This window comes from Neomonachus schauinslandi, chromosome 5, assembly GCF_002201575.2.
Source record: "Neomonachus schauinslandi chromosome 5, ASM220157v2, whole genome shotgun sequence".
Classification (NCBI taxonomy): domain Eukaryota; kingdom Metazoa; phylum Chordata; class Mammalia; order Carnivora; family Phocidae; genus Neomonachus; species Neomonachus schauinslandi.
The window spans coordinates 119,540,307-119,564,821 of NC_058407.1; the positions used below are offsets into that span (position 1 = coordinate 119,540,307).

A 24,515-nucleotide genomic window follows, 5' to 3' on the forward strand; every position below is an offset into this window, starting at 1 on the left:
CAAAACCAAAAGTCAGACACAATGGACTGAGCCACCCAGGTGCCCCAAACTCATATTAATTTGATGATTTACTCTTCAGTTGTCTCTCTAATCTCTTTGCTTCACTTTTCCATTGATAATGTTCAGTTATAATTTTATTTATTTCTAGAAGTTTATTTTTATTTAGCATCCTGCCTATTCTTTTTTCATGCTTTCCTTTTTTCTGTATCATAATCCCAGTAGCAGGTGGCCCCAACAGTATAAATTTACACTGGTTTCTGCACTGTCCTTTAAGTTTAAGTGGTTCTAAAAATTTTAATATTAATTTGTTGTTTGGAGTTCTCATTCTTACATCATATTCCATCCTATATGTGGTGTGGTACAATTTTATGGTTTTGGTTTCATGACGGTAGCTCCTGTTTTGTTTGTTTTTTCTAGGTCCCTAAACAGACAACAAGTATCTTTGAGGCTTCCCTGGAAAGGAGCAGGCTTTATGCAAAGGTTTCATGTAAAAGATCCAGTCCCAAGGTATGATATTCTATGTCCAGGTCCCCAAATCCTTTAGGCCACTGGGAAGTTAGCTTCCACCTGTGATCTAGGTTTTGAATCCCTTTTTATCATCCTGGGACTGGTAGATTTTTTTCTTTCTTTTTTTAAAAAATTTCAGTTTAGAGTATTAATTTGTGCTTTTCAAAATATTTTTATATGTTTTAGTGAGTGGGAAGCATATCCCAGGATATAATTTTGTCATTTCTTCTGTAGTCTAAATTTCAATATAAATTTAATATTTAAAAAAACTCTTGGGGCGCCTGGGTGGCTCAGATGGTTAAGCGTCTGCCTTCGGCTCAGGTCATGATCCCAGGATCCTGGGATCAAGCCCCACATCGGGCTCCTGGCTCAGCTGGGAGCCTGCTTCTCCCTCTCCCTCTGCCTCTCTCCCTGCTCATGTTCTCTCTCTATCTCTGTGTCTCAAATGAATTAAAAAAAAAAAACCTCTTAATGTCTTAGATCATATATTCTAAAAAAGACCCCAAGAAAGTCCCATAAAACAATTTCTCCAAATAATAATGTTCTTTATTTAATATAAGCATTATGCTACTTGCATTTTGTCCAATGGTAGATGTATGCTTTTAAAAAAATCCCTGAAATTGGCATATATGACTTTTTGTATCTTGTGTTCACATAAAGGTAAACATTTATCAGCTTCTGAGGGCATCCATTGAAACAGAAACATTAAGATGCATTTGTAGTGGGTGGAAGAGGGAACTCTTCCATAAATATGGTTTCTTTTTACTTGTTAATATGTGGATTTTCCTTGTCATTTGTCTGTTTTAACTTGTTGATAAATTATCTTTGGATAGTTTTTATGGAAGGTATGTTTCAAAAGTTTTATCATTCTAAGTAAGTTTCCCTCTAGTGAGAATTGGTAATGCTAAACAGTAAATATTGATTGTGAATGGGCAGTCCAAATATGAGGACCAAGATAATGATTCGAACCCCATTCTTATAAAAGCTCTGTGCCCTTAGGTAAACCATTTAATATTAATCTCTAAAAGAGAATACTGAAAATCAGTCTCTCATACAAAGTATGACACAAAGTGATATCAACAACTTAGAATCTTGTATTCATTCATCCTAGAAATATGAATTAAGCCACTGTCAGACAACATGGTGAACACTGCAATAGTTCTTACCTTCAAAGAATTTATGACCTGATGATAAAAATTTATTAGTAAAACAGTATGTATAGCACTAATTAAAGATATTTATGTGTTGCCATCAGAGAGCAATAAAAAGTAGCCCTAGCTTACTGTGTTGCATTAATAAATACTTAATACAGTTATTTAGCTGATGGCTTTTCAAAATGTTTATCATCTCGGCTAGTCATTTAACCAATTAGAAAGGGAGACCGGACCACTTGACTGAGACAAAGCAGTTCCTTTATGAATTTCCTTTACAAAACTCCTTTCTTCTCAGTTTCCATAACAAGTAAGTTTGGCAACATATTGAAAACATGGAAGGTTCAGATCTATTTGAAGGAAGAGCAACATCTGGTATAAAAAAGAAAAAGGCCAAAACATATTTTGGAAAAAGTTCATGCACCCCAAATCTTCCTTCACAGATGAAATGTTTATTTCACTTGGGTTCTCTCTTGCTCTGGAAATGTGATCAGGGGCAAGTTTGCAAATGAATGGAGATCTCAACACTACTGACAATATTGCATGACCAGTATTTTCAAACATCTGGAAATTCACAATACCTTTCATAGTTTCTATTCAGCAGGAGCATTTAAATCTATCTTATGGTAGAAAAATTGCTAGGTTTTAGGAAGCTCAATGCACATATCAGACAATTCTTAGCAAGACATCTGAAAATGTAACCTCGATGATCTCCGTGATGGCAAAGTTCAGCTTGTGTCGAAATTATCAGAAGTGTTATCAGAGTTAGTGGACCATGTCTTGGCATAGAGCAAGAATTTTGGAACATACCAAAAAAAATGAGATTCAACTGGTGATACACAGAGTAAAGGTGCACACTAAATGGAAAATCTTCCAAAGACTGATAGTTTCATGTTTTACACAAAAAGGTGACTTTATAAACTCTTTCTATGTTTGTTTGAAAGAAAATGACATATCCCAACCTCTTTTCAGACATGAGATTCAGATTTTCATTTTTATTTTTATTTTAGATCTGGACATATGTTAAACATCCATTTTTTTTTTTTTATGGATTCTTCATTTAAGAACAATAGACTGCTGAACCCTAGGCAATATATCAAGTCAGTGACTTAAAGGTTTAGACAGAAAAACATTATTAGAATGCCTGAGAAGGAGGAAGGAGAAGTAATAAGGAAATAAAACACCACCAACAACAAAACTCAGAATGTGATACTTTTATGCATGAATGCTTTTAGTGGTTTAGTGATACAGAAATCCTCACCCCTTCCCACCTCTTTTCTATTCTTCATATACCACAAACAGAACCCTTGTTCAGCTATCTGATGAGTTTCTGATTACCATTTTAAAAGAAGTATCAACCCTTCCATTCTGGACTTCACCATTGCCTCTGATATGCTGAAAATGCCTTCTTTTTTGAAACCCTCTGTTCCTTTAGCTCCTTGGCTAAAGGAATCGCATTCCTGGTACTCTGCCATTTCTTCACCTTCCTTCTCATCTTGGCTCCTTTTTTGGCCAAGCCTTTTAATTAATTTGTTTTTTGAGAGAGAGCATACATGCACATGTGAGTGGCGGGAGGGGCAGAAGGAGAGAGAGAGAATCTTAAGCAGGCTCTATGCCCAGCAAGGAGCCAGATACAGGGCTGGATCTCGCGACCCTGAGATCATGACCTGAGCTGAACTCAAGAGTCCGATGCTTAACCGACTGAGCCACCCAGGCTCCCCTGGCCAAGCCTTTTAAATACTAACAGAACAAACTCTGATCCTGCTTTATTTCCCTTTGCTCTTCCTTGGGCATCATGGTTTTATGCTACCTGGGAGGTGATGATCTGATATCTACATCCCAATCTGTACCTTTTCCTGAATTTAGAAACTTACAATACATCTTCTGTTGGATTTCTCTACAGCATATCAGACATAGATAGACTAAACATAACAAAAAATGCACGCACTTTCTTCTATTGCCTACTACTTCCCACTATCTTGCATCACTTATAAACCTCATAATGCCTACCCAGGTATGGTCCACAGATGCACATCTTCTTCACCTATTTCTTGCCTTTATTCATGTTTCTATGCTCTCATCCCAGAATTGTTGGCAAAAAAATGACCTTGATTTTCTTAAGTTTGGTAAAGTTGATTCCAGGACATGAACTAAAAAAGAATGTTAGCAGTTAATTACATCTATTACTGATCTCTCTTGGTCCTATGGTAGATTAGGGGGGCTATAGCAATGACTAATAACATATGCAATAAAAACAACCCCATGTAAGAAAATACATGGCTTTCCTAAAAATACAAGGCGCTCGAACCTCTCTGATTTTGGTACCATTCATGGGATTTAATGAAGAATAAGAGATTCTAAAACGCTGAACAATCTAATTCAGACTTTTTAATTAGCCCATCTCGTGTATTATTTATGTAGTAAGGTTACTGCAGGACACTGTTATATAATTTTCAATTTATGTGCAAATTTCAGGGTCATATAATGGTTAAGTTATGCTTTTGTGCACAAAATGAATAGAAACAAGTCTAATCACAGTAAATATTATCTTTGACCCTTTCCATTGAACTCCCTCATATTTGTAAGATGTATAAAATTTTATTCTGCGCTGTATAGTCAATACACTATTTCAATCAGCTTTTCAGAATTTAATAGTACTATCGACTGAAGATGATTATAAAAACTGAGACTCAAAACATTTTTCCAAAGAAGACATCCAAATGGCCAACAGACACATGAAAAAGTGCTCAATATCACTCGGCATCAGGGAAATTCAAATCAAAACCTCAATGAGACACCACCTCACACCAGTCAGAATGGCTAAAAGTAACAAGTCAGGAAACGACAGATGTTGGCAGGGATGCGGAGAAAGGGGAACCCTCCTACACTGTTGGTGGGAACGCAAGCTGGTGCAGCCACTCTGGAAAACAGTATGGAGGTTCCTCAAAAACTTGAAAACAGAGCTACTATATGATCCAGCAATTGCACTACTGGGTATTTACCCCAAAGATACAAAAGTAGGGATCTGAAAGGGTACGTGCACCCCGATGTTTATAGCAGCAATGTCCACAATAGCCAAACTGTGGAAAGAGCCAAGATGTCCATCAACAGATGAATGGATAAAGAAGAGGTGGTATATATATACAATGGAATATTCTGCAGCCATCAAAAGGAATGAGATCTTGCCATTTGCAACGACGTGGATGGAACTGGAGGGTATTATGCTGAGCGAAATAAGTCAAACAGAGAAAGACATGTATCATATGACCTCACTGATATGAGGAATTATTGATCTCAGGAAACAAACTGAGGGTTGCTGGAGTGGGGGGTGGGGGGGAGGGATGGGGTGACTGGGTGATGGACACTGGGGAGGGTGTGTGCTCTGGTAAGCACAGTGAATTGTGCAAGACTGTTGAATCTCAGATCTGTACCTCTGAAACAAATAATGCAATATATGTTAAGAAAGAAAAAAAAAAAGAAGAAGAAGAATGTAGCAGGAGGGGAAGAATGAAGGGGGGGAAATCGGAGGGGTAGACGAACCATGAGAGACGATGGACTCTGAAAAACAAACTGAGGGTTCTGGAGGGGAGGGGGGTGGGAGGATGGGTTAGCCCGGTGATGGGTATTGAGGAGGGCACGTTCTGCATGGAGCACTGGGTGTTATGCACAAACAATGAATCATGGAACAGTACATCTAAAACTAATGATGGAATGTATGGGGATTAACATAATAAAAAAATTTAAAAAAAAAACATTTAGAGCTACTTTATAATTGTAAACAAATAATTTACAAAAAAAGAAAATTTAAAATATTTTTTAACAGAACCTTAAAATCTCCCTGAGTAAAATCTGTAACAACTATGCGATTTGGTTAAATTAGTGGATCTTTTTGAGGCTCAGATTCCTTCTCTGACAAATGGAGATAACTGCAGTTCCTATATGAACTTGTGTGTGAACATTAGATGAGATGATATATGCAAAGTTTTCAGTATATGATTGACATTTTGGTAAGTGTTCTATTACTGTTAGTTTTTCCATTTTTTTCTGGGTTCTTGACTGCTTGCCCTCTCAAAACCTTACTTTCTTCATGTATAAAGTGATAAAATGTGTTCTTCTAAGATTTAGCTAAGAAAAATATATATAAAGCTGGTAAAACTGTCCTTGATTTATGGATGCTGGAAGTCCTAATTCATTCATTCTAGGCCAGCATTCTTTCTACAACAAAACACTGCTTTGTGAAAACAATAGTATTTTATATTATCATTTACTTTCTAAACAGAGTTAGAAAATGAAACCAGTATTAATAAATGATATTAATTGTTGATTTACAATTGGCTAGGATCACTTTGCAAGGATTAAATCAATACATTTTCACAATAATTCAGTTGTATAGAAGAGGCACAGAGTGGTTGACTAACTTGTCCCAGGTCACACAGTTGAGAAATTACAGTAGAGTTAAAATTCAAACTCAGGTAATGATCTGAAACCCTATCATGTTATATAATATCTAAGATAATTGCTTTTCCAATCAAAAGAATAAAATTCTTTTTTTGAGAGAATTAATTGAGAGAATATAATTAAAGTGCATGTTCTACACTTTAAAGGAAATTTGAAAAAGGTAAAATAATGTGTTCTTGGAACACAACATAAAACTTTTAGACTAGAAATACTCAACACAGTATTAAATTGCTTAGTATGTTTCATAAGAGCAGCTCACCAAAGAGTACATTATTCCTAAAGAATAAAGCAAGATTGACATCTTGGGAAAAGATGTACATTTTAAATGGCTAACCTTTCAAAACTGATACAAGTTTTCATAATATATGTTATAGAACATTCCAAGACACCCCTATGTTAATATTTCACATTTTTTAAATATGGACAGAAAATCATTTTTTGATTAGCATTTTTGGCAGTATGAGATTTTAGTCACCTTATTTAAGACCATCTGAGATGAAACATCTACATGCGTAATACAATATTGAAATGTTTTTAAATGCAAGAGTCTTCAAACCTAGAGATGGAATGGATTCAGCCAACTGGAAATTTCTGTTGAAATCTGGAGACAACTTCATTGGCTTAGGGCCAACCGAGGGCAGAGGATGTATTGGAGGCTCCCACACAAAACTGGGACCAGCAGGCTTATACCTGCTGCATAGAGCAAATGAGAAATCTGCCTCAGTGGTAGATGGATATATAGTCATATACACAGATACGAACGTGGATGTGTGTGTGTGTGTGTGTATTCATATTCGCATGAATCTAAAATTTATATGGAATAATAAAAGGCTAACAAAGAGCCAAGACGCTCCCGTGAAAGATCAAAATCAAGAGACTATATACTTCAGATAACAAAACTTATCTATACATTATAATAAGGAAGATGATGTAGAATGACAAAGGGATAGAGTAATAGACAACTGAAACATAAAAGACCTAGTCTGAGCCTCTTGTGTTAGACCTCACTTGCAGACTGGAAGGAAAAGAATGGACTAAATATATGTCCTCAATCTTCAGGCTGAGCTACAGAGACATCAGAAAGTACATAAAGATTTTACAATGGGGATAAAGGAATATGGTTTTAAGGAAATCGATTTTTAGATCTTCATTTCTAACTGCGAAGCTTCCTAAAACTGATCTGCTTGAGAATGCACCAGTGATCATTCTGGTTCTCCTTTGTGCACTTTGTTTTATAAGCTTACTCCACACTTTGTAGAAGACAGACCTTTGTATCTTTCCTCTATTTGACATTCAGAAATACATATGGCCAGGTTGTGACAGGAGAGATGTGATATTTCTAGTGCATTTAATGCCTTACACTTTTTATTCTCTATTTTCAAAAAAATGACTCATCTAGATGGAGTTTCATGAGACTGAAATAAAACAAAATTAGCATGAAACCACTTATCATACAATATTCTTTACTACCAATGCATACATAACTAAAGCTATTTTTTGAAAATCAGGAAAACTGAAGTATAAATGTAAATAGGTTTGATATTTACAAGCTCTCATCATAGTTTTGTTTGGAATTTTGATACAAATTAGCCCTGCTCACAGTGAACGCTAGAGAAGTATATACATCTATAGAAAAATGGCAGTCCTCAGTTTACTATTAGTAGCTACAAGTTAGATGTTCAGCTCATCACCTCAGAAAATTGAGTCTCTGTAATGAAATCACTGTGCTTAATGAATAAATATGATGGCCAAAGCCACTGTTCAACAGATTGTGTCACAAATTATGGTAGATTAAAAAAATATATATGCCTTAGGGCAAAGAAAACTATGGTACTATTGAAAGAGAGACAAATGGCCAATAAGCACATGAAAAGATGTTCACCATCATAAATGCAAATTAGAGAAATGCAAATCAAAACCAAAATGAGATACCACCTCATAACCATTAGGATGACTGCTATTAAAGAAATAAAATAAAATACCCAGAAAATAACAAGTTTTGGTGAGAATATGGGGAAATCAGAATGCTTACATATGGTTGGTAAGAAGGTAAAATGGCACAGGGACCACGAAAAACTAAAATATAATTACCATATGATCCAGCAAGTCCACTTTTGGAAACCCGAAATCAAGGATTCCAACAGGTATTTATACACCCATAGTCTTATTATTCACCATAGCCAAAAGGTGGAAGCCACCCAAGTATACACCGACAGAGAACCCATAAACAAAATGTGGTATATACATACAATGGAATTTAATTCAGCATTAAAAAGGAAGGAAATTCTGATGTATGCTACAACATGGATGAACGTTCTATGCTAAGTGAAGTAAGCAAATCACAAGTAAGTCTGGTTCCAATTATAGGAGGCACTTAGAGTTGTCAAATTCATAGAAACAGGAAGTAGAATGGTGGTGGGCGGGGGCGGGGGCGGGGGCAGGGGGAGATGGGAGCTACTGTTTACCTGGTATAGAGTTCGGTTTTACAAGACGCGAGGAGTTCTTGGATGGATGCCAGGGATGGTAGGACAACAATGTAAATATCTCAATGTCATTAAACTGTACACTTAAACATGATTAAAGTGGTAAATCTTATGTTCTATTTTACCACAATTAAAAATTTAAAAAGAAAAAAATATTTTCTGATTGTCTACTGAGTGCTAGGCACTCTGCTAGGAGCCGGTGTTACGGCAAAGCTTGACTTTATCTTCAACTTAAATTTGGAAACATTTCTACTGATGAACAAGTGTGGGATGCCAAAATGTTTTGCCTTGGTTTGCATGGACTGTGGGCTATTATCATTAAAATGGCAAACAGTATTGTCTAGAATATTAAACTTGCATATATTTTAAACAAATATGTGAGGAATGTGGGATAAATTCATATTCTGCAAGTACTGCATTTACAGGTGGAATGGGGATGTGTTTTTACACATTTACATGGATTTAAAAAAAGACAGGCTTATTATAATGAAAAGTAAGTCTGATTTAACCTGCTAGTTTGACAATGAGAACTGTTTGCCAAACAGTACACATGGCAGACATTTTCAAATCAGTAAGTGAACTAAGTCTGCCTCTCCAAAGGTTAGACATAAATATGTCTGAATCATGTCTGAATCAGTTAAAATCACATTAACTTATTTTGTCAAAAAATAATTCACAAGCTATATTAAAATTATTCATGTTTCACATTTTCCACATCTTTAGGGGTGTACTGAGTTAAACAATGAGTTAAACAAGGAGCCTCGAAATGGAAGTGTAAGAAGATTTATTAGTGGTGATTCTCTAGGTCTTGGTAGGTAAAACACTTCTTGGATGTTCCCAGAAACTGAGAGAATGAATGATTCTACCAACTGTATTGTAATAAATAATTTTGTAAGTCAGGTGGTTTCTAATGCGTTGCTTTAAAAAATCTGAGGAGTGACTTAATTTTCTGAAGTTGGGTCAAAAAATAAGTTTTAATCATACAATAGGTTTTATTTTACAACCTATTTTGACATGTAATCCAGTTCAAACACTTGAGAGACAATGCTATGACAAAACTCCAGTCTTAACAATTGTCACAATCTTATATGAATGAGGCTGCTTAGCATTTAATTCTCTAAAAGCAAAAATTAGAAATAGAATCAAATTATTTTTTAAGATTTTATTTATTTTTCTGAGAGAGGAGAGAGAGAGCGCAAGCAGGGGAAGGGGCAGAGGGAGAAGCAGACTCCCTGCTGAGCAAGGAGCCCCAATGTGGGGCTTGATCCCAGGACCCCAAGATCATGACCTGAGCCAAAGGCAGATGCTTAACTGACTAAGCCACCCAGGTGTCCCTGAATCAAATTATTTTTGAGCCAAGGAATAATCATCCATGACTACATAAAACTGATGAAATTAATGAGTCATGGTTCCATGCATAGTGAAGAACCTCAAAACCATATAGCTAAAAAAGAAGCAAGTCACCAAAAATGTGCATGATTTTATAGTATAACCCTATTTATATCAAGTACAAAAAACTGACCAAGTTAAATAACATTATTTAGTACAATCAATTGCGCTACAACAAAAAATGAATTCCAGAGGATGATTATCATGAAAGGCCAGGATAGATTTCCTCCAGCAGAAAAGTGCACATAGAAAATTTCCAAAGTATAGGGCGCCTGGGTGGCTCAGTCGTTATGTGTCTGCCTTCGGCTCAGGTCATGATCCCAGGGTCCTGGGATTGAGTCCCACATCAGGCTCCCTGCTCGGCTGGAAGCCTGCTTCTCCCTCTCTCACTCTCTCTGCTTGTGTTCCCTCTCTCGCTGTCTCTCTCTCTGTTAATAAATAAAATCTTTGAAAAAAAAAAAAGAAAAAGAAAATTTCCAAAGTATAGATAATGCACTTAATTTGTGTACAGTAATTTAGGGGATCATTTTATTCTAATATTAAACTGAAAACATAATTTAAGATACTGTTTTATATGTATAATAAGGGCTACATGTTAGAATTACCTAAAGCCTGAAAAATTATGGATGCCTGAACCCCACACCCAGAGATAACAGTTTAATTGGTCTGGAAGGAGGCCTTGATAGAGATATTATTTTGAGCTCCCCAAGAGATTTTAGTGTGTAGCGAAGGTTGACTGCCATGATGACTGATGCCTTTCACAAAAGGAAGCAAAATTGTTTTAGCAAAAAAAGAAAGGAAAAAGAAGGATTAGAGAGAAAGAAAGAAAGCAGGGGAAGGGAGAGACAGAAAGAGAAAGGAAGGAAAACACATTTGTCATAGTAGACTGTGTCTAACATTAGGATCAGAACAAGTAAGGAAAAAGGCTGTGACATGAGGCAGGGAGTGGGCTGATTTCTGGAAATGGGCTTTCTGGGATCCCAGAAGACTGGAGATTCTGAATTTTTCAGATCATCTAATCACTGAGGCTAAGGCTGACCTTTCGTAGAAAGATTCCACATGCCTCACTGTGCATATGTTCTTGTGGTTTTTGGAACATATCCCATAGCTTCTTGGGAAAGTGCACCCAATGCCCCCAAAAAGCTGTCTTCCACTCAACTTCATTTCGATGAGCTTACAATATTTAATATATACTGAGATAACATTCAATCAATGACTCAACTCATAAAAATATATCTAGGCATAAAATAGCTCTTGCTAAAGATGATCTCGAGATATATCAACAGTAACAGATCAATTAGTGAATAATAAAATGTGAACTTAATATTTTCATTTCTTTTTGGTTTTCTTTCCTTTTTTTTTTAATAGGTCAACCAACCCATTTAGCTTTCATATAGATTAAAAGGACCTTTAATACTTTGGACTATGCTTATATTTAAAGCAATTAAGAAAATGAAAGCATCATCCTGCCAAATGAATTCCTATGAGTCCTTGATAATCAGGATAATCACCTAATTCCACATTTTAGTTTCCACCAGAGTAAGAATGTTAAGAGAATTCTAATTAACCACTAAGAAATAAACAACTAAAATGAAACTAGGATGTTCCCCCCCAGTGCAAAACACAACAAATTAAAAAATAAAATAGCAGATCAAAATACTAGGAAAGTAAAATGTACCAGAATGTTGTAGAGAAAACAACAATGTTACGTGAATTGTTTTTGGTAGGGCACTTGGGAAAAAGGAACAACAAAAATTATAAAGCATAATTAAAGTTAGACAAAATCTCTATGGTGATGGAAAAGTATGGTGTAAGGACATTTAAATATAAGCACTAAAATTAAAGAGGAAAAACAGAAAAACAGGAAGAATATTTTTAATCTCCAAGTGTTTCTTAAACTTAATGACAAAAGCAAACCTATAAAGTAAAACCGTCATTAAATTAAATAGAATTAAGTGAATGAAATGTTCTCAAAGTACTATAAATGATATGAAAAGACAATGAAAAGAAAAATATATTTAGAATATATCTTATAAAAGAGGGTTTATATAGTTAGTGAAGAAAGAGAATGTCCAAATCAAAGATCAATAGAAATCTTTGGCAAGGGAATGAATGGGCAATTCTCAAAAGAAGAAATGTGAATGTGAATAAGGAGCACACTGGTTAAAAATTTAACCTCATTATTAATTGTATATGTAAATTAAAACACTATATCAATTCACCTACCAAATTAGGAAAAAATGTACTTCTCAAAAATTATGGAAAAGGAAGCAATCTTAATGGAAAAGGTGGGGGTTTAAATTGTGGATCACTATATCAAAAACTAATGATGTATGGTGATTAACATAACATAATAAAAAAACAACTAATGATGTATTGTATGGTGACTAACATAACATAATAAAATAAAATTTTTAAAAAAGTAAAAAAAGAAAAAGGGTTAAGGGAATATTATGGAGATGGGGGGAGGGGGAGAAGGATCTGCCCAAGGATTGAGAGCTAAGCAATAGGCACCCTTAGCAGAGAGCATATGGAGAAACACAGCAAAAAACAGGGTGCTCTGAAGAAGGGTTTGACAATATACCTTTATTTATTTTTTAATTTTAGATTATTTGAGAGAGAGAGCGAGTGTGTGAACATGAGCAGGGAGAGGGGCAAAGGGAGGGAGAGAGTGAGAAATCCTCAAACTCCCCACTGAGCAGGGAGCCTGTCGTGGGGCTCAATCCCAGGACCCTGAGATCATGACCTGAGCCAAAATCAAAAGTTGGATGCTTAACTGACTGAGCCATCCAGACACCTGGACAGTATACCTTTAAAGTCATAATTCTGTATGCTCTTAGGCTGAGAAATTGCCTAGCAGGAAATTGTGGTAGGCTATTAGTTCTCTAAACAAACATCCACTACCTTCTTCCTTAGTTTTGAATAAACACATGTCCTGGATTTCTTTATAGCTTGAACATGCAACAAAAAATTGGCTAATTAGTTATAAGTGAAATTGATGTGCAACGGCTTTAAGGAAATCTTTTAAAGGACAGTTAGTATATGCTCTTTGCCTCTTTCTCCACCTTATTTTTTTTGCCAGCTGGAAGGTAGACATAATGACTAGAACTAAAGCACCCATCCTAAACTGTCATCTCCCCCACAATTTTTCATACACCCTTCCCCCCTTCTCTATTCTGCATAGTCTAGGTCAGTTCATTGCTTTTTATCTGTGCCATTAGACTAGCCATCTATTGAAATAGTCAATTCATTTGTGTACTATACTTCAGTATTTGTAGGAAGTATTTTTTTAAAGATCTTATTTATTTGAGAGAGAGAGAGAGAGAGCACAAGTGGGGGGAGGGGCAGAGGGAGAGGGAGAAGCAGACTCCCCACTGAGCAGGAAGCCCGATGCAGGACTCGATCCCAGTACCCTGGGATCATGACCTGAGCTGAAGGCTGAAGCTTAACTGACTAAGCCACCCAAGTGCCCCTGTAGGAAGTATTATATTAATATTTATTGAATGAATGATGTAACATCCGAAGAATACATTGTCAATGGGCCCACAGTGGACTTGTTTATCTCACTCCCTTCATCTGATGATTCACTCTCATCTATATGGTCACCAAGCTTTGGTCCCAGTAGGCTTACATGTACAATATGTCCCTGCCATCAGACTACAGTTCTGATGAAGGTCATTTGACCCAAAATCAATCAGAGTCCTCTAACAGAGAATTTAGAAATATAACTAATGAGTTTCTGCAACAATGTTGTTAGGGCTTTTAAATCGTGAGGTATAGTCATGTTTTCTGCTTATGCATGGTGAAGCAGAGAAAGCTGGTTCCACAGGGTGAGGGATTGAAATAGATGTGCAGAGATGCAGTTAAGAGACAAGAGGCACAGAAAAAGCATGGCTCAAGTTCCCTCTTCAATCTTGGTTTTAGAATCTTCCTGAAGCTGGACTGTGTTCCTGATCTTGGGTTTCCTGAAATGCCTCCTATCCTTAAATAAACTCCCTTTGTGTTCAATGCTATTGGCAATTAAACTAGACCTAATTAACCTTGAGACTTCCTAGAAATTATCATAAGAATGTATAAAGACCAAAAGACCAAAAAGTAAACTAGTGGAAAGAAATCCAAACCACACTTGGTTTCTTTTGCTGAGTTCCTTCCTGGCCTTTGAGTCAACAATTGAAAACTGTATTTCCCAAATCTGCCGAGGCAACTTTCCAGACAATTTGTGTGACTTATTTTGCTCAAATCCTTCAAGAACCCATTCTGTATTAAATATCCTTATGCCCTCCTTAAAAGAAATCATGCATATGCTCAGTCTAGTTTGATCTTGGCACCCACTAATGTCTAGTAGGTACCAGTTTCCTTCTACTGTCTTGATTATTTCATAGGTAATCTATGTTTCTGTAGGGGGGGGATTAGGCCAATACAACACAGAAATAGTGCTGATTCCTATATGATTTTCTTCACTACAATAATGTCTTGTGCCACCAAGGAAGAAAACCAACACAGCTAAACCAGAGAGCCAAGAAAGATGAAGGGCTATTCAGTATGTGCGTTATCTAGTGTTCACAATGTTTCTCTACATGCTCTCTTTGCAAGTGTTTATTTATTGTATAGTTATTCCAATCTTTGGGCACTTTCCCTGTGTCTCCATTATTAAACAGCCTTACACATTTTTTAAACCACCCTTCCACCAAGATTTCTTGCTTCCCAACTTACCCCCCTTTTTAAGTCAAGTAATACGTTTACTGAAAAGTTCCTCTATTAGGATTTTAAAATGTTTTATACTGGGCTAGTATTTTTTTTATTATGGTTGTTATTGTTTATTAGAAGCATTTAACTTAGTTAACTATGCTTCGAGTGGCTTGCCCCAACGCTCTTTTCCCATAAGCCCTTTCCCTGTGTGACTATTCAAAATATGAGGTTTTTCAGAAATTCATATATGCCTCTGTGTATATGTGTTCCATCAAGTAGACAAGAAAATTTATTTCTAGCCTTGTCTTAATATATGTACATGTATCTATACATGCAAATTTTATTGAAACCTAGCCCTTTATGTTTATCCAATGATATTAATTTCTTGAGTGCCACATCTATTTATTTAAAGTACACCTGTGGCTTATATATATTATATATATTTGCACTAATGTTTCAGGACTGAAGAGCATATTTTTCAACTGTGTAATGGAAAATTTAAAAAAAAAAACATTAACTTAAAATGGAAGTCTTGTTGATATGAATATTAGTTATGAATAGAAAATAATTATTAAAACATAATTCAGTAAAAACTGAGGTGCCATATTGTCACAAATACTCTGTGCAATGGTCTTACTGACCAAGGTATAAAGTGTGGAAATGTTCACTGTAATTAAAACAAAAATTCTAATTAGAAACTATATGAACCAAGGATAATGTTAGTATTCAGATTTACAGTAGCCTTCATTTGAACTTAGGGGTATTTCAAAGGCATTTAAACCTTATTGAAATGTATGCTTGAGTAATTACTTTTCCTTAATATTATGAATGAATGAAGCTATATCATTTTGCTTGGATTATAATCAAGTATAATCACATCAATTATAATATTTAGTTTATCATTGTGATATGATTATAATTACAGCTTTAAATATGGACCTTTTGACACTGGAACAGTAATCTTATCAATTATATTGAAAGATAAAGTAATATCTGATATTTTCTAGGTATGTAACAAATGATTTCAATATAACGTTAAAGTAATTAGATCTATCCATGGCTTTGATTTTTTAATTTAAAATAGCTGATTATAGATATAATAACCTCAATTGCATAGTCCTGTTTTTAAAAATATGGGCATGGGACCAAGAACAAGAATTGGTGCCCTGATTTTACAAGAAGCAAATAACTTGGCTCTAAGTTTTATTGAAGAACAATGTTGGTTGACCTTGACAATGAAGCCTCTCTCCTGAGGCCTGTCTCACATCAATTCAAGCAATAAAGCAAAGTGAAGACTAAAGCTGGCAATAACTGAAAGCAGAGGGTTGACGCCACGGGGCTCCCCACCTCCTGGTTCTGAGTTTTGTGTAGTGTCAACTTTTCTCCTGACCACTTTCCCCACAAGGCTAGAGCAGGATAGCTGAAAGCTCTTTCTTAACATACTTAGATTAGAATCTGAAAGATAGGTATCGTTCTCTTTTACATCTTCAGTTTGGAAAAAAAAAAAAAAACCTGCAAAGGATTGATAGCTTGGGTCGTGATTTCTTTTTTTTCATTAATTAAGCAACCACAATCCTGATGCGGTAACCTCAAAGACAACAAATGCATCTGCTTCGAGGGTTACAATGCTGGACAATCCAATGTCAAATACAACCCGACATATGTATAGTACAATTCTATAATAGCTCTAGCTGTAAAAATATTCCCTCTGTAATATAGGAAATTGCACAGTGTGTTAGGTAGGACCAAGTAGATTACATATATGACGCATAATAAATAACCCAAAATCTCAAAAGCACCATTTCTGGAGGGTCACTTACTATACACATCTAAAACAAATTGGCAGAGGGACTTTTCTCTACCAATTTGGAAGACCAGGCAGATGGAGACACAACTTCTGGAAAATAAGGCCTCCTACCACAGCATCAGAAAGGAGACCTGGAGGGTTGTCTACCAGCACTTCAACCTGGAAGTGACACATTACTTCCTCAGAGCACTCTGGCCACATCTTTTCACATGGATCCACTTACCCAAAAGGATCTGGGACACGTGCAAAGAAAATGGATATTTTGCAAATAGTAAATAATCTTTACAACAAACAATGATAGGTTTAAAAAAAATTGTAGTATTTGTTTATGAGTCCGTGAACAGATATCACCACTCTTCTCTACTGAAGAATCAAAATTTTTGAATCAATAAAAATCAGTTACCTTTCTTTGACTAAAAAGGGAAAGCGTATTTATCATGATTTTAGTACTATCCCATGTTTTTATGGCTAACTATGGCTAAGGTTTTATGCTGTTAAGCATCAGTAAGGAAATCAACCTGGCTGGTATTAGTTATTGCCAACCTCTGGGTACCTTAATTTTCTGGAGTTTTACTGAGGATTAAATTAAAATATGATGGTGATGATTATGATGATAATCATATGTTTAGAATTTATTAAGTAGTTAAAGTGTTTCTGTTCAAACATCTTAGCATATGTTAATTTGTCAAATCTATAAAAGTAGGTCTGATTTTTATTGCCATAAAGAAATGGAGGCAACAGAGATGATAAGCATGTATTCAAGGTCACATGGCAAGTAAGTGGCAGTGACAGAATTTAAACCTAGGGAGACCAACTCCAGTCAACCTATTTGACTCCTGTGCTGTAAGGAGATCCCCAGTTTAGAGCAGGCATTTCTGATGACAAAGTTCTGAATGATGAGACCCATCACTATCCCCCTACCCTTTTTTCTTCTGCTTCATCCATCAATGTGCTTTCCTCCTAATAGATCTGCCTGGCTGGTCTGGAGGAACTCCTCACTAAGATGTTTGCATGGTCACCTCTTATTTCATTTAAGGTTCTGCTCAACTCTAACCATCAAAGAGACTGTTTCTTACCACTCTAATCAAGCTAATAATCTCCATAGCTTTCTCCCTATAGCATTCATAGCCTCTATTGCCACATGACACAATATTACATATTACTTTGCTTATTATCTGCGTCTGCCACCAGAATGTAACTCAATGAAGGCAGAAACTTGCTCTGATCTGAATTTTCACACATACACCAAGATTTGAGTAAACGGCTTCTATTAATCTACCTGTCCTCCCATCCACCCGTCCGTTCATCCATCCATCCATCCATAGACCCATTCATTCTTTATCCACCCTTACATTATACAGAGCTACAAATCATCTACCCATTAGTTATTATAAATGGCTTTTAATTATTTCATTAGGGTGAGATATTCAGTTATTATTATATTTTTTTACTCACTGCCATCCTCCCTTTCTTCTTTTTTTTTCTTCTCTTCTCTGACAACATATACTTTAAACGACAATTGTGTGAGATCTAAAAGCAACACTTGGAGGACTCATATCTTAAGTAGAAATACAGCTTTTCATCTAAACTAAGTGAAGAAGGTTAAGTTTTGAAGGCAAACTCTACAGGCTTCTGTTTATAGATTTATGTATTCGTGAACTTTATATAGAGCAATCACTGTTTTGTGATCTCCCAAGTTCAATTTGAATCCAGAGTAATGCTGCACTGAAATCATTATCATCAAGCCACTATTTTTCACTCCAGATAAATTACTGTTTAAAGGACACTTAGGAGTCATTTTACATACAGTTTTTGAGGGGAAAAATGAAAGGTGTGAAAGTGGTTATAATAAAAGAGTAAGCCTTTTCAATTTATGTGTGAAGACAATGCACCAGACATCTAAAATTATAATGACGCTCTGGCTTCCCTTACTTTATCCCCAAACTATTTCCTTCCTTTCACATTTAGGATTATTAGGGAAGCGTGATGTGTTTTGTTTTGTATGAATTTAGAGAAAGACAGAGTAGCTACTGTGCTACTGTCTACTTAGAAGATTTTATTGACTTCTGGAAGCATTTTCTATTCCCTGAATTATTCCTTCCTTTTCCCTGAACTAAAATCTGGTCATCATTCAATTGCATCTTCTAGATGTTTCAGTTGAAAAGGCAACATCTGACACTGTTGGCTCCCACCCTAAGGTACCAGGTTAACGGACCAGGCTTACTAGCTTCTTGGAAACAGTTCACAGAGCAGTCTGGGAAATATAAGGCACAGGGGCATGTGGGGTAGGGGAGGAAGTGCCGGGAGTCAAGGCAGGGGCGCTGAAACGGGAACTGGAAAATCAATAAAGCCAAACACTGTAACACGTGCATTTCAGGCCTGTTCGGAGGAGATGTGCACAGTCCACTGTACAGTTTTCTGCAGCCCACGCAATCAATACATGTTTGCTGAGCGGGTGAACAGAACAGAACCAGATCTTAAAGGATGATATAAAAAGTGTTGTGCCTAAAACAATATCAAGCCTGCACTTATTGTTCCTTTATACTTTTAGCTAACAAATATTCAGTGTTTGCGGATCTCACGCATTCTTCAAAGCACTTTGCATGAAGAAAATGATTTAGTCCTAAAGCTCTCCAAGATGTAAGCAGCATTATTATTTCATAGCTGAGAAAAATGGGACAAAAGATGATCATGTATCTTGCCTAAAACCACAGAGCAGACAGCAAGAGGGTAACCTAGGATTTGCACCTAATGGTTTTGCAAAACTGGGCTCCTAACAACTGACATAAATGCTACTTAGTATTCATAGCAAATGCAATAAGTATCAGCTGAATGACTGTACTTAGTAAATAATACTCTCTTGGAAAATGAGTGACCATTTAAATTTAGAATTTACACTTTGATAATTACAATGATGGAATATTTCTTTCCTGTCTATATAAATTCCAGTCCTACTTCTCTCTGCTATAGGATGGTAGTTGCATTTTATAAGATTTTTTTAAAGATTTTATTTATTTATTCATAAGAGACAGAGATAGAGAAGCAGAGGGAGAAGCAGGCTCCCCGCTGAGCAGGGAGCCCGATGCGGGACTCGATCCCAGGACCCTGGGATCATGACCTGAGCCGAAGGCAGACGCTTAACCATCTGAGCCACCCAGGCGCCCATTTTATAAGATTTTTATAAAAAAAAAAAAAAAAACATTTTAAATCAACGTGAATTTAAAAAGAGGAGATACCAAGTTCCTAATCTGTTACTTAATTTTCCATGAATAAGCAACTTGCTTCCTTGTTAACTTATCCAAAAAGGAGATATGCTTCTTAATGGGTCCCTGGACAGACTGAAGACTAGGTCTATGCCTTTGCCTTATTTTTCTTTTTAGAGAAATACAACAGATTTGATAGTAAATTGAAGATAGTACCGTGATGTATTCAGAATGCAAAGAAATAAAAAAATAATACATATAGCTTTATGTTGGTCATGTACTAAATATTATCTAATAAATTGAGTTGTAAGTTTTTGAATGGAAAATAAAAAGTAACTATGAAGCTCAGATAGCTTTCTTATTTTCAGGTAAAGTAGATAACCACCAAATATAAATAGAAATACATAGAAATCATATATATCCTCCACCTTCTTCCATATTCACTTTTCATCAATTTTAAATTGATCTCAACTATTCCAAACTTTTAAAAATATACATAGACTCCAGAGCTGTCAGAGAGTCCTAGGAAAATCCCAGAGAGTCCATTATGATCCTGTCATTCTGCAAATGTGAAAACTGAAGCTCTATAATGACATAGCCAAAGTTAGAGGATTAGTGCTAAATCCCTGAAAAAGGTTATAAGTCTATAGAATCTACATAAATCTATAAAAACATATGGTGCCTTGCTTTTTGTGATTTTCTGGCTTAGTCCCCATCCCCCACTTTGATGTGGGTCTTCTCTTTTCTTCATCTGTCCCTAGTCTACTCAATTTTGATTCTAGTCCCAGTGCTGTGTGTGTTAATGCTTGGTTTTGCTGGGTTTATGAATGTGAACTGCTGAAATGGAAGGGAATCATGGTGGATCCACTTTGAGTGTTCATGGTGTCAATGGCTCCCACCCCCCAGAACTTCCCACAGAGCCCTGGACCCACTCATTCCATAAGTGAGTGAAACCCTTCCAGTTTTAGCTACCATTCTCAAACCACCTGACTGAATTTCCCAGTGAATATCTGTTGGCTCTTTCATGATTCTCCTGTCTTCTCCTTTACAGACATAAATAACACACAGGTCTTGTGGTTGTTGGTGGTTTATCCCTATTTGCTTATATACTGGCTTTTGTAGGGATGCATTTTCACTTAATTTTGTTGTCTATGTTTTCTGTGACAGACTGACTTCGTTAACTAGGTGCTCTGACTGTTTGGATGTGAGAACTTGGGAAAATCCAAAAACCACTCTGCCACAAACCCCACCACCACCACGACCATGTTTCTGTAATTCTCCTACTTTTATATAGATTTTAAACAACTTCACTGATTTGTAATTTAGAATTTACATACATTAAGATCACCTATATTATGTTTACAATTTAATGGCTTTCATATATTTATGAAGTTGTGCAACTGCCATAAAAAATGCACAATATTTTCATCCTACAGAGAATCATCCTACACAGAAATGCATATTCCTTAGCACTTATTCCTCACCCCTTTTTTCTTCAGCCCTAAGGAGCCCTAAAGAACCACTCATCTACTTTCTGTCTCTACACATCTGTCTATTACGGATATTTCATATAAACGGTATCGTATAATATATGGTCTTTTGTTATGGGTAGTATGTGACAGATAAATATGAAGTAATGTTCTAAGTTCTTCATCTCAAATGGCAAACAGCAACAATTCCATGATAGACTTTATGGCAATGTGTTTGCATATGATTTGAAGTTGGTTACCTAGTGCAGGGCAATAAAACACCAACTGAGAATATGGTCAAGGTCAATAGGAATGGTGACAACTATAACAATAAAATGTGATATACCAATTTTACTGTGTGTCAAGTCTCTTCTAAGCACTTCACATATATTAACATACTTAATATTCACAGAAAGTTATGATGGAAGTCCTATCATTATCGTCCCCATTTTATTGATAAGAAAACTGAGGCAAAGTAAAATAAAGTCACCCAAACTAGTAAACGGAAAAGCTGATTCCACACCCAGATAGTTAGACTCCAGACTTCTTCTTTTTTTTTTTTTCTTGAGAGAGAGAGAGTGGGGGTGTGGGGTAGGTGCAGAAGGAGAGGGAAGAGAGAGAATCTCAAGCAGACTCCTGCTGAGCATGGAGCCCAATCACAGAACCCTGAGATCATGACCTGAGCTGAAATCAGAGTCAGATGTTTTAACTGACTCAGCCACCCAGGCACCCAAGACTCCTTGTTCTTAACCACTGTTCTATAGTGCATTTCTGATGTTTAGGTTTAGTTAAATACCATTCTCTTCTAAATTGGTGATAGTGCCAAGCAGCTTAGGGTAACAAATTCTGAGTAACACTAATTTTTACTGGCATGTAGTTTAAGGAGACAACATAATCATTGTCTTTTAGTTCCATAGATATTCTTTCACACTTTCTCAGAATGTTTTTTTCTTCTTTCTAACTAAAACATATCTGAAAACATATTAACTAAAACATAATCTGAAAACCTTCATTATCTGTAGCAGATTGGGCTTTAACTGCTTTTTAATAAAGCAATAGCTACTTTGTCCTAAAACATATTTGATACACAACAGACTATATTCAAGTACAATTGGTCATAATTTGCCTCTTTATTTTGAGGACACAGAAAGAACTATAGACCTAGAAAGTACTTTATCACTAAACATAAGATATTAAAGTGTTTCTCAGTAGCTGAGCATTAGATTGAGCTGAATAAAATTAATTATAATCATGTAAATTCTCATAGGACTTTAAAAGAATGGGGAAAACAAAACAGTGCAAACTTCTCCACGAAACTGGCAAAGTTGGAATAAGAACGCTCCGATTTCTTCTGTCCTGATTCAACCCATCTAATAATCATTCTGCCTCTCTTTAGAGGAAAGGAATCTCTCTAGTTTAATAAAAGCTCCTTTCTTTCTAAAATCTTAGAAAAAAAGTTCTGGAGATTTTTTTTTAAGTTGCCAGAATCATTTATAGATTGAAGAACTAACTATAATAGAAATTTGGCATATTATTAGGAAGGTGACTAGCAAAGAACTGAAGAAGCACATCCTTCTAGAATAAACGCATATCTTCTAAGATATATTTTCATGATTATATATTCAGAACCTCATTTTCTGTTGTCCAGAACAGTCTCCCAAACATCTCCAAGCCCAAATCCTGTCCCTCTCTTGACATGAATACCCGGAGCTCTGTGCTCCCTACATCATCTGGGATCTTTGAAGCAGCCTTGCTCATAAAAAGAGCAGATGCTGTAGCATCACCAAATACCGAATCACATTTTTGAGCTCAGTGAAATGATACTTTAATGTGAGAGCAATAATAAAATTAAACAGCACTCAAGTTTTGCTCGCAGTCAGGAGCTTGCCTCCAAGAGAATCAGTGTAGAATTCGTTGGCAGTGTATATCACATGGCACTATTTTGGAAATCAGATGGAAGAGTGCCTCAGAAAGAACTTTGCCAGTTGTGAAACTGTGCAAGTATATTTATAATTATTTTTGACATTTTCTGGGTAGTTCTGTAAAGAAAATCTAAGTATAGTTACACTTCACACATTTGGAAGTGAGATAAATGATAGCAAAATTTTTCAAGTTGCTGTTCACCTGCTGGAGTAGCATTTTAAATACCCAAAGCCTTGCTCTCAATTCAAGTTCTGCCTGAATTACACCTGGGTGAATGTATTTCTCATATATCTGCTAAGTGACAGCTTTCTAACAATTTTTTTTACTAGTTCATTTTAAATTAATTGGGATAAAGGTATGTAAATATTAGGCATGCCCTTAAGTTGTGTTGAAAAGTCAATGCAAAGGAAAACACTTCTACATGTCAGAGAGGGGATGGTCTGAAGGAGGCAAGGAATTAAATGCTTGTGTGCTTGTGGGAGGGAGACGCTATCCTCTCTTAACATGTAAGTTTATGAAATGATCTCTTTCAACTGATTTGTATGGAGGTACCAAATATATTTCAGCAGAACATTTTGCAAATGAGAAGTAATGATAAGATGGCGGGATTATAAAAGTTGTTCCAAATGGAAGTGATTTCCAGGAACTTACCAGTCATGCAGTTTTTAAATTCAATGTCATCAATCGCAGGTCCTCCTCCTAGATCCCTTGTTCTGATCCCTTGGAATAGGACTTCAAAATTCCTTAGCTTTCCTAGCAGGATGACAGCCCTTTGCCAGTGATTACCAGAGTTCTGCTCACTTTCTTGCCATACTTTTGACAGTCCTTTCTCTGTCTGCATTAGAGAAATAAACACAAACGAAGAAAAAAAGCCAATCATTTAGAACAGAAGCATCTGATTAATGAAAACTGATTAAAAAACAAACACTGGAACTCTGATAACATCCATAATATACTTGATCTCATTAAAACAGAGGCATATTAGGGGTGCCTGGGTGGCTCAGTCGGTTGAGCGTCTGCCTTCGGCTCAGGTCATGATCCCGGTGTCCTGGGATGAGCCCCACATCGGGCTCTGTGCTCAGCGGGGAGCCTGCTTCTGACTCTCCCTCTGCCTGCCTGCCTGTCTGCCTACTTGTGATCACTCTCTCTCTCTCTGTCAAATAAATAAATAAAATCTTTAAAAATAAATAAATAAATAAAACAGAGGCATATTAATCTACTACAGTGTTTCCTAGAAGAAGTACTGATAAATCTGTTTTGGTGTTTTCAGAGACACCACTATTTAGGAGTGGCCTACTTGGTTCATTCCACCTCTCCTTTGCATGCACACAAAATCCTCAATATCTGATGGGGTCTGAACATTTTACAGAAATCCTGGGTTATAGCTCAGGATGCTCTCCCAATCTTCTATTCATATTCTGTAATTATTTAGATTG

At 36.1% G+C, this 24,515-nt stretch overlaps 1 protein-coding gene across 1 annotated transcript in view; it reads right to left on the bottom strand.

Moving 5' to 3' along the window:
- Nucleotides 1-24,515, bottom strand: part of MALRD1 (MAM and LDL receptor class A domain containing 1) — a 794,826-nt gene that overhangs the window by 232,152 nt on the left and 538,159 nt on the right. Inside the window, exon 30 of the mRNA XM_044915239.1 lies at nucleotides 23,731-23,914. Coding sequence (XP_044771174.1) covers nucleotides 23,731-23,914 — 184 coding nt within the window. The remainder of the gene's footprint in view (nucleotides 1-23,730; nucleotides 23,915-24,515) is intronic.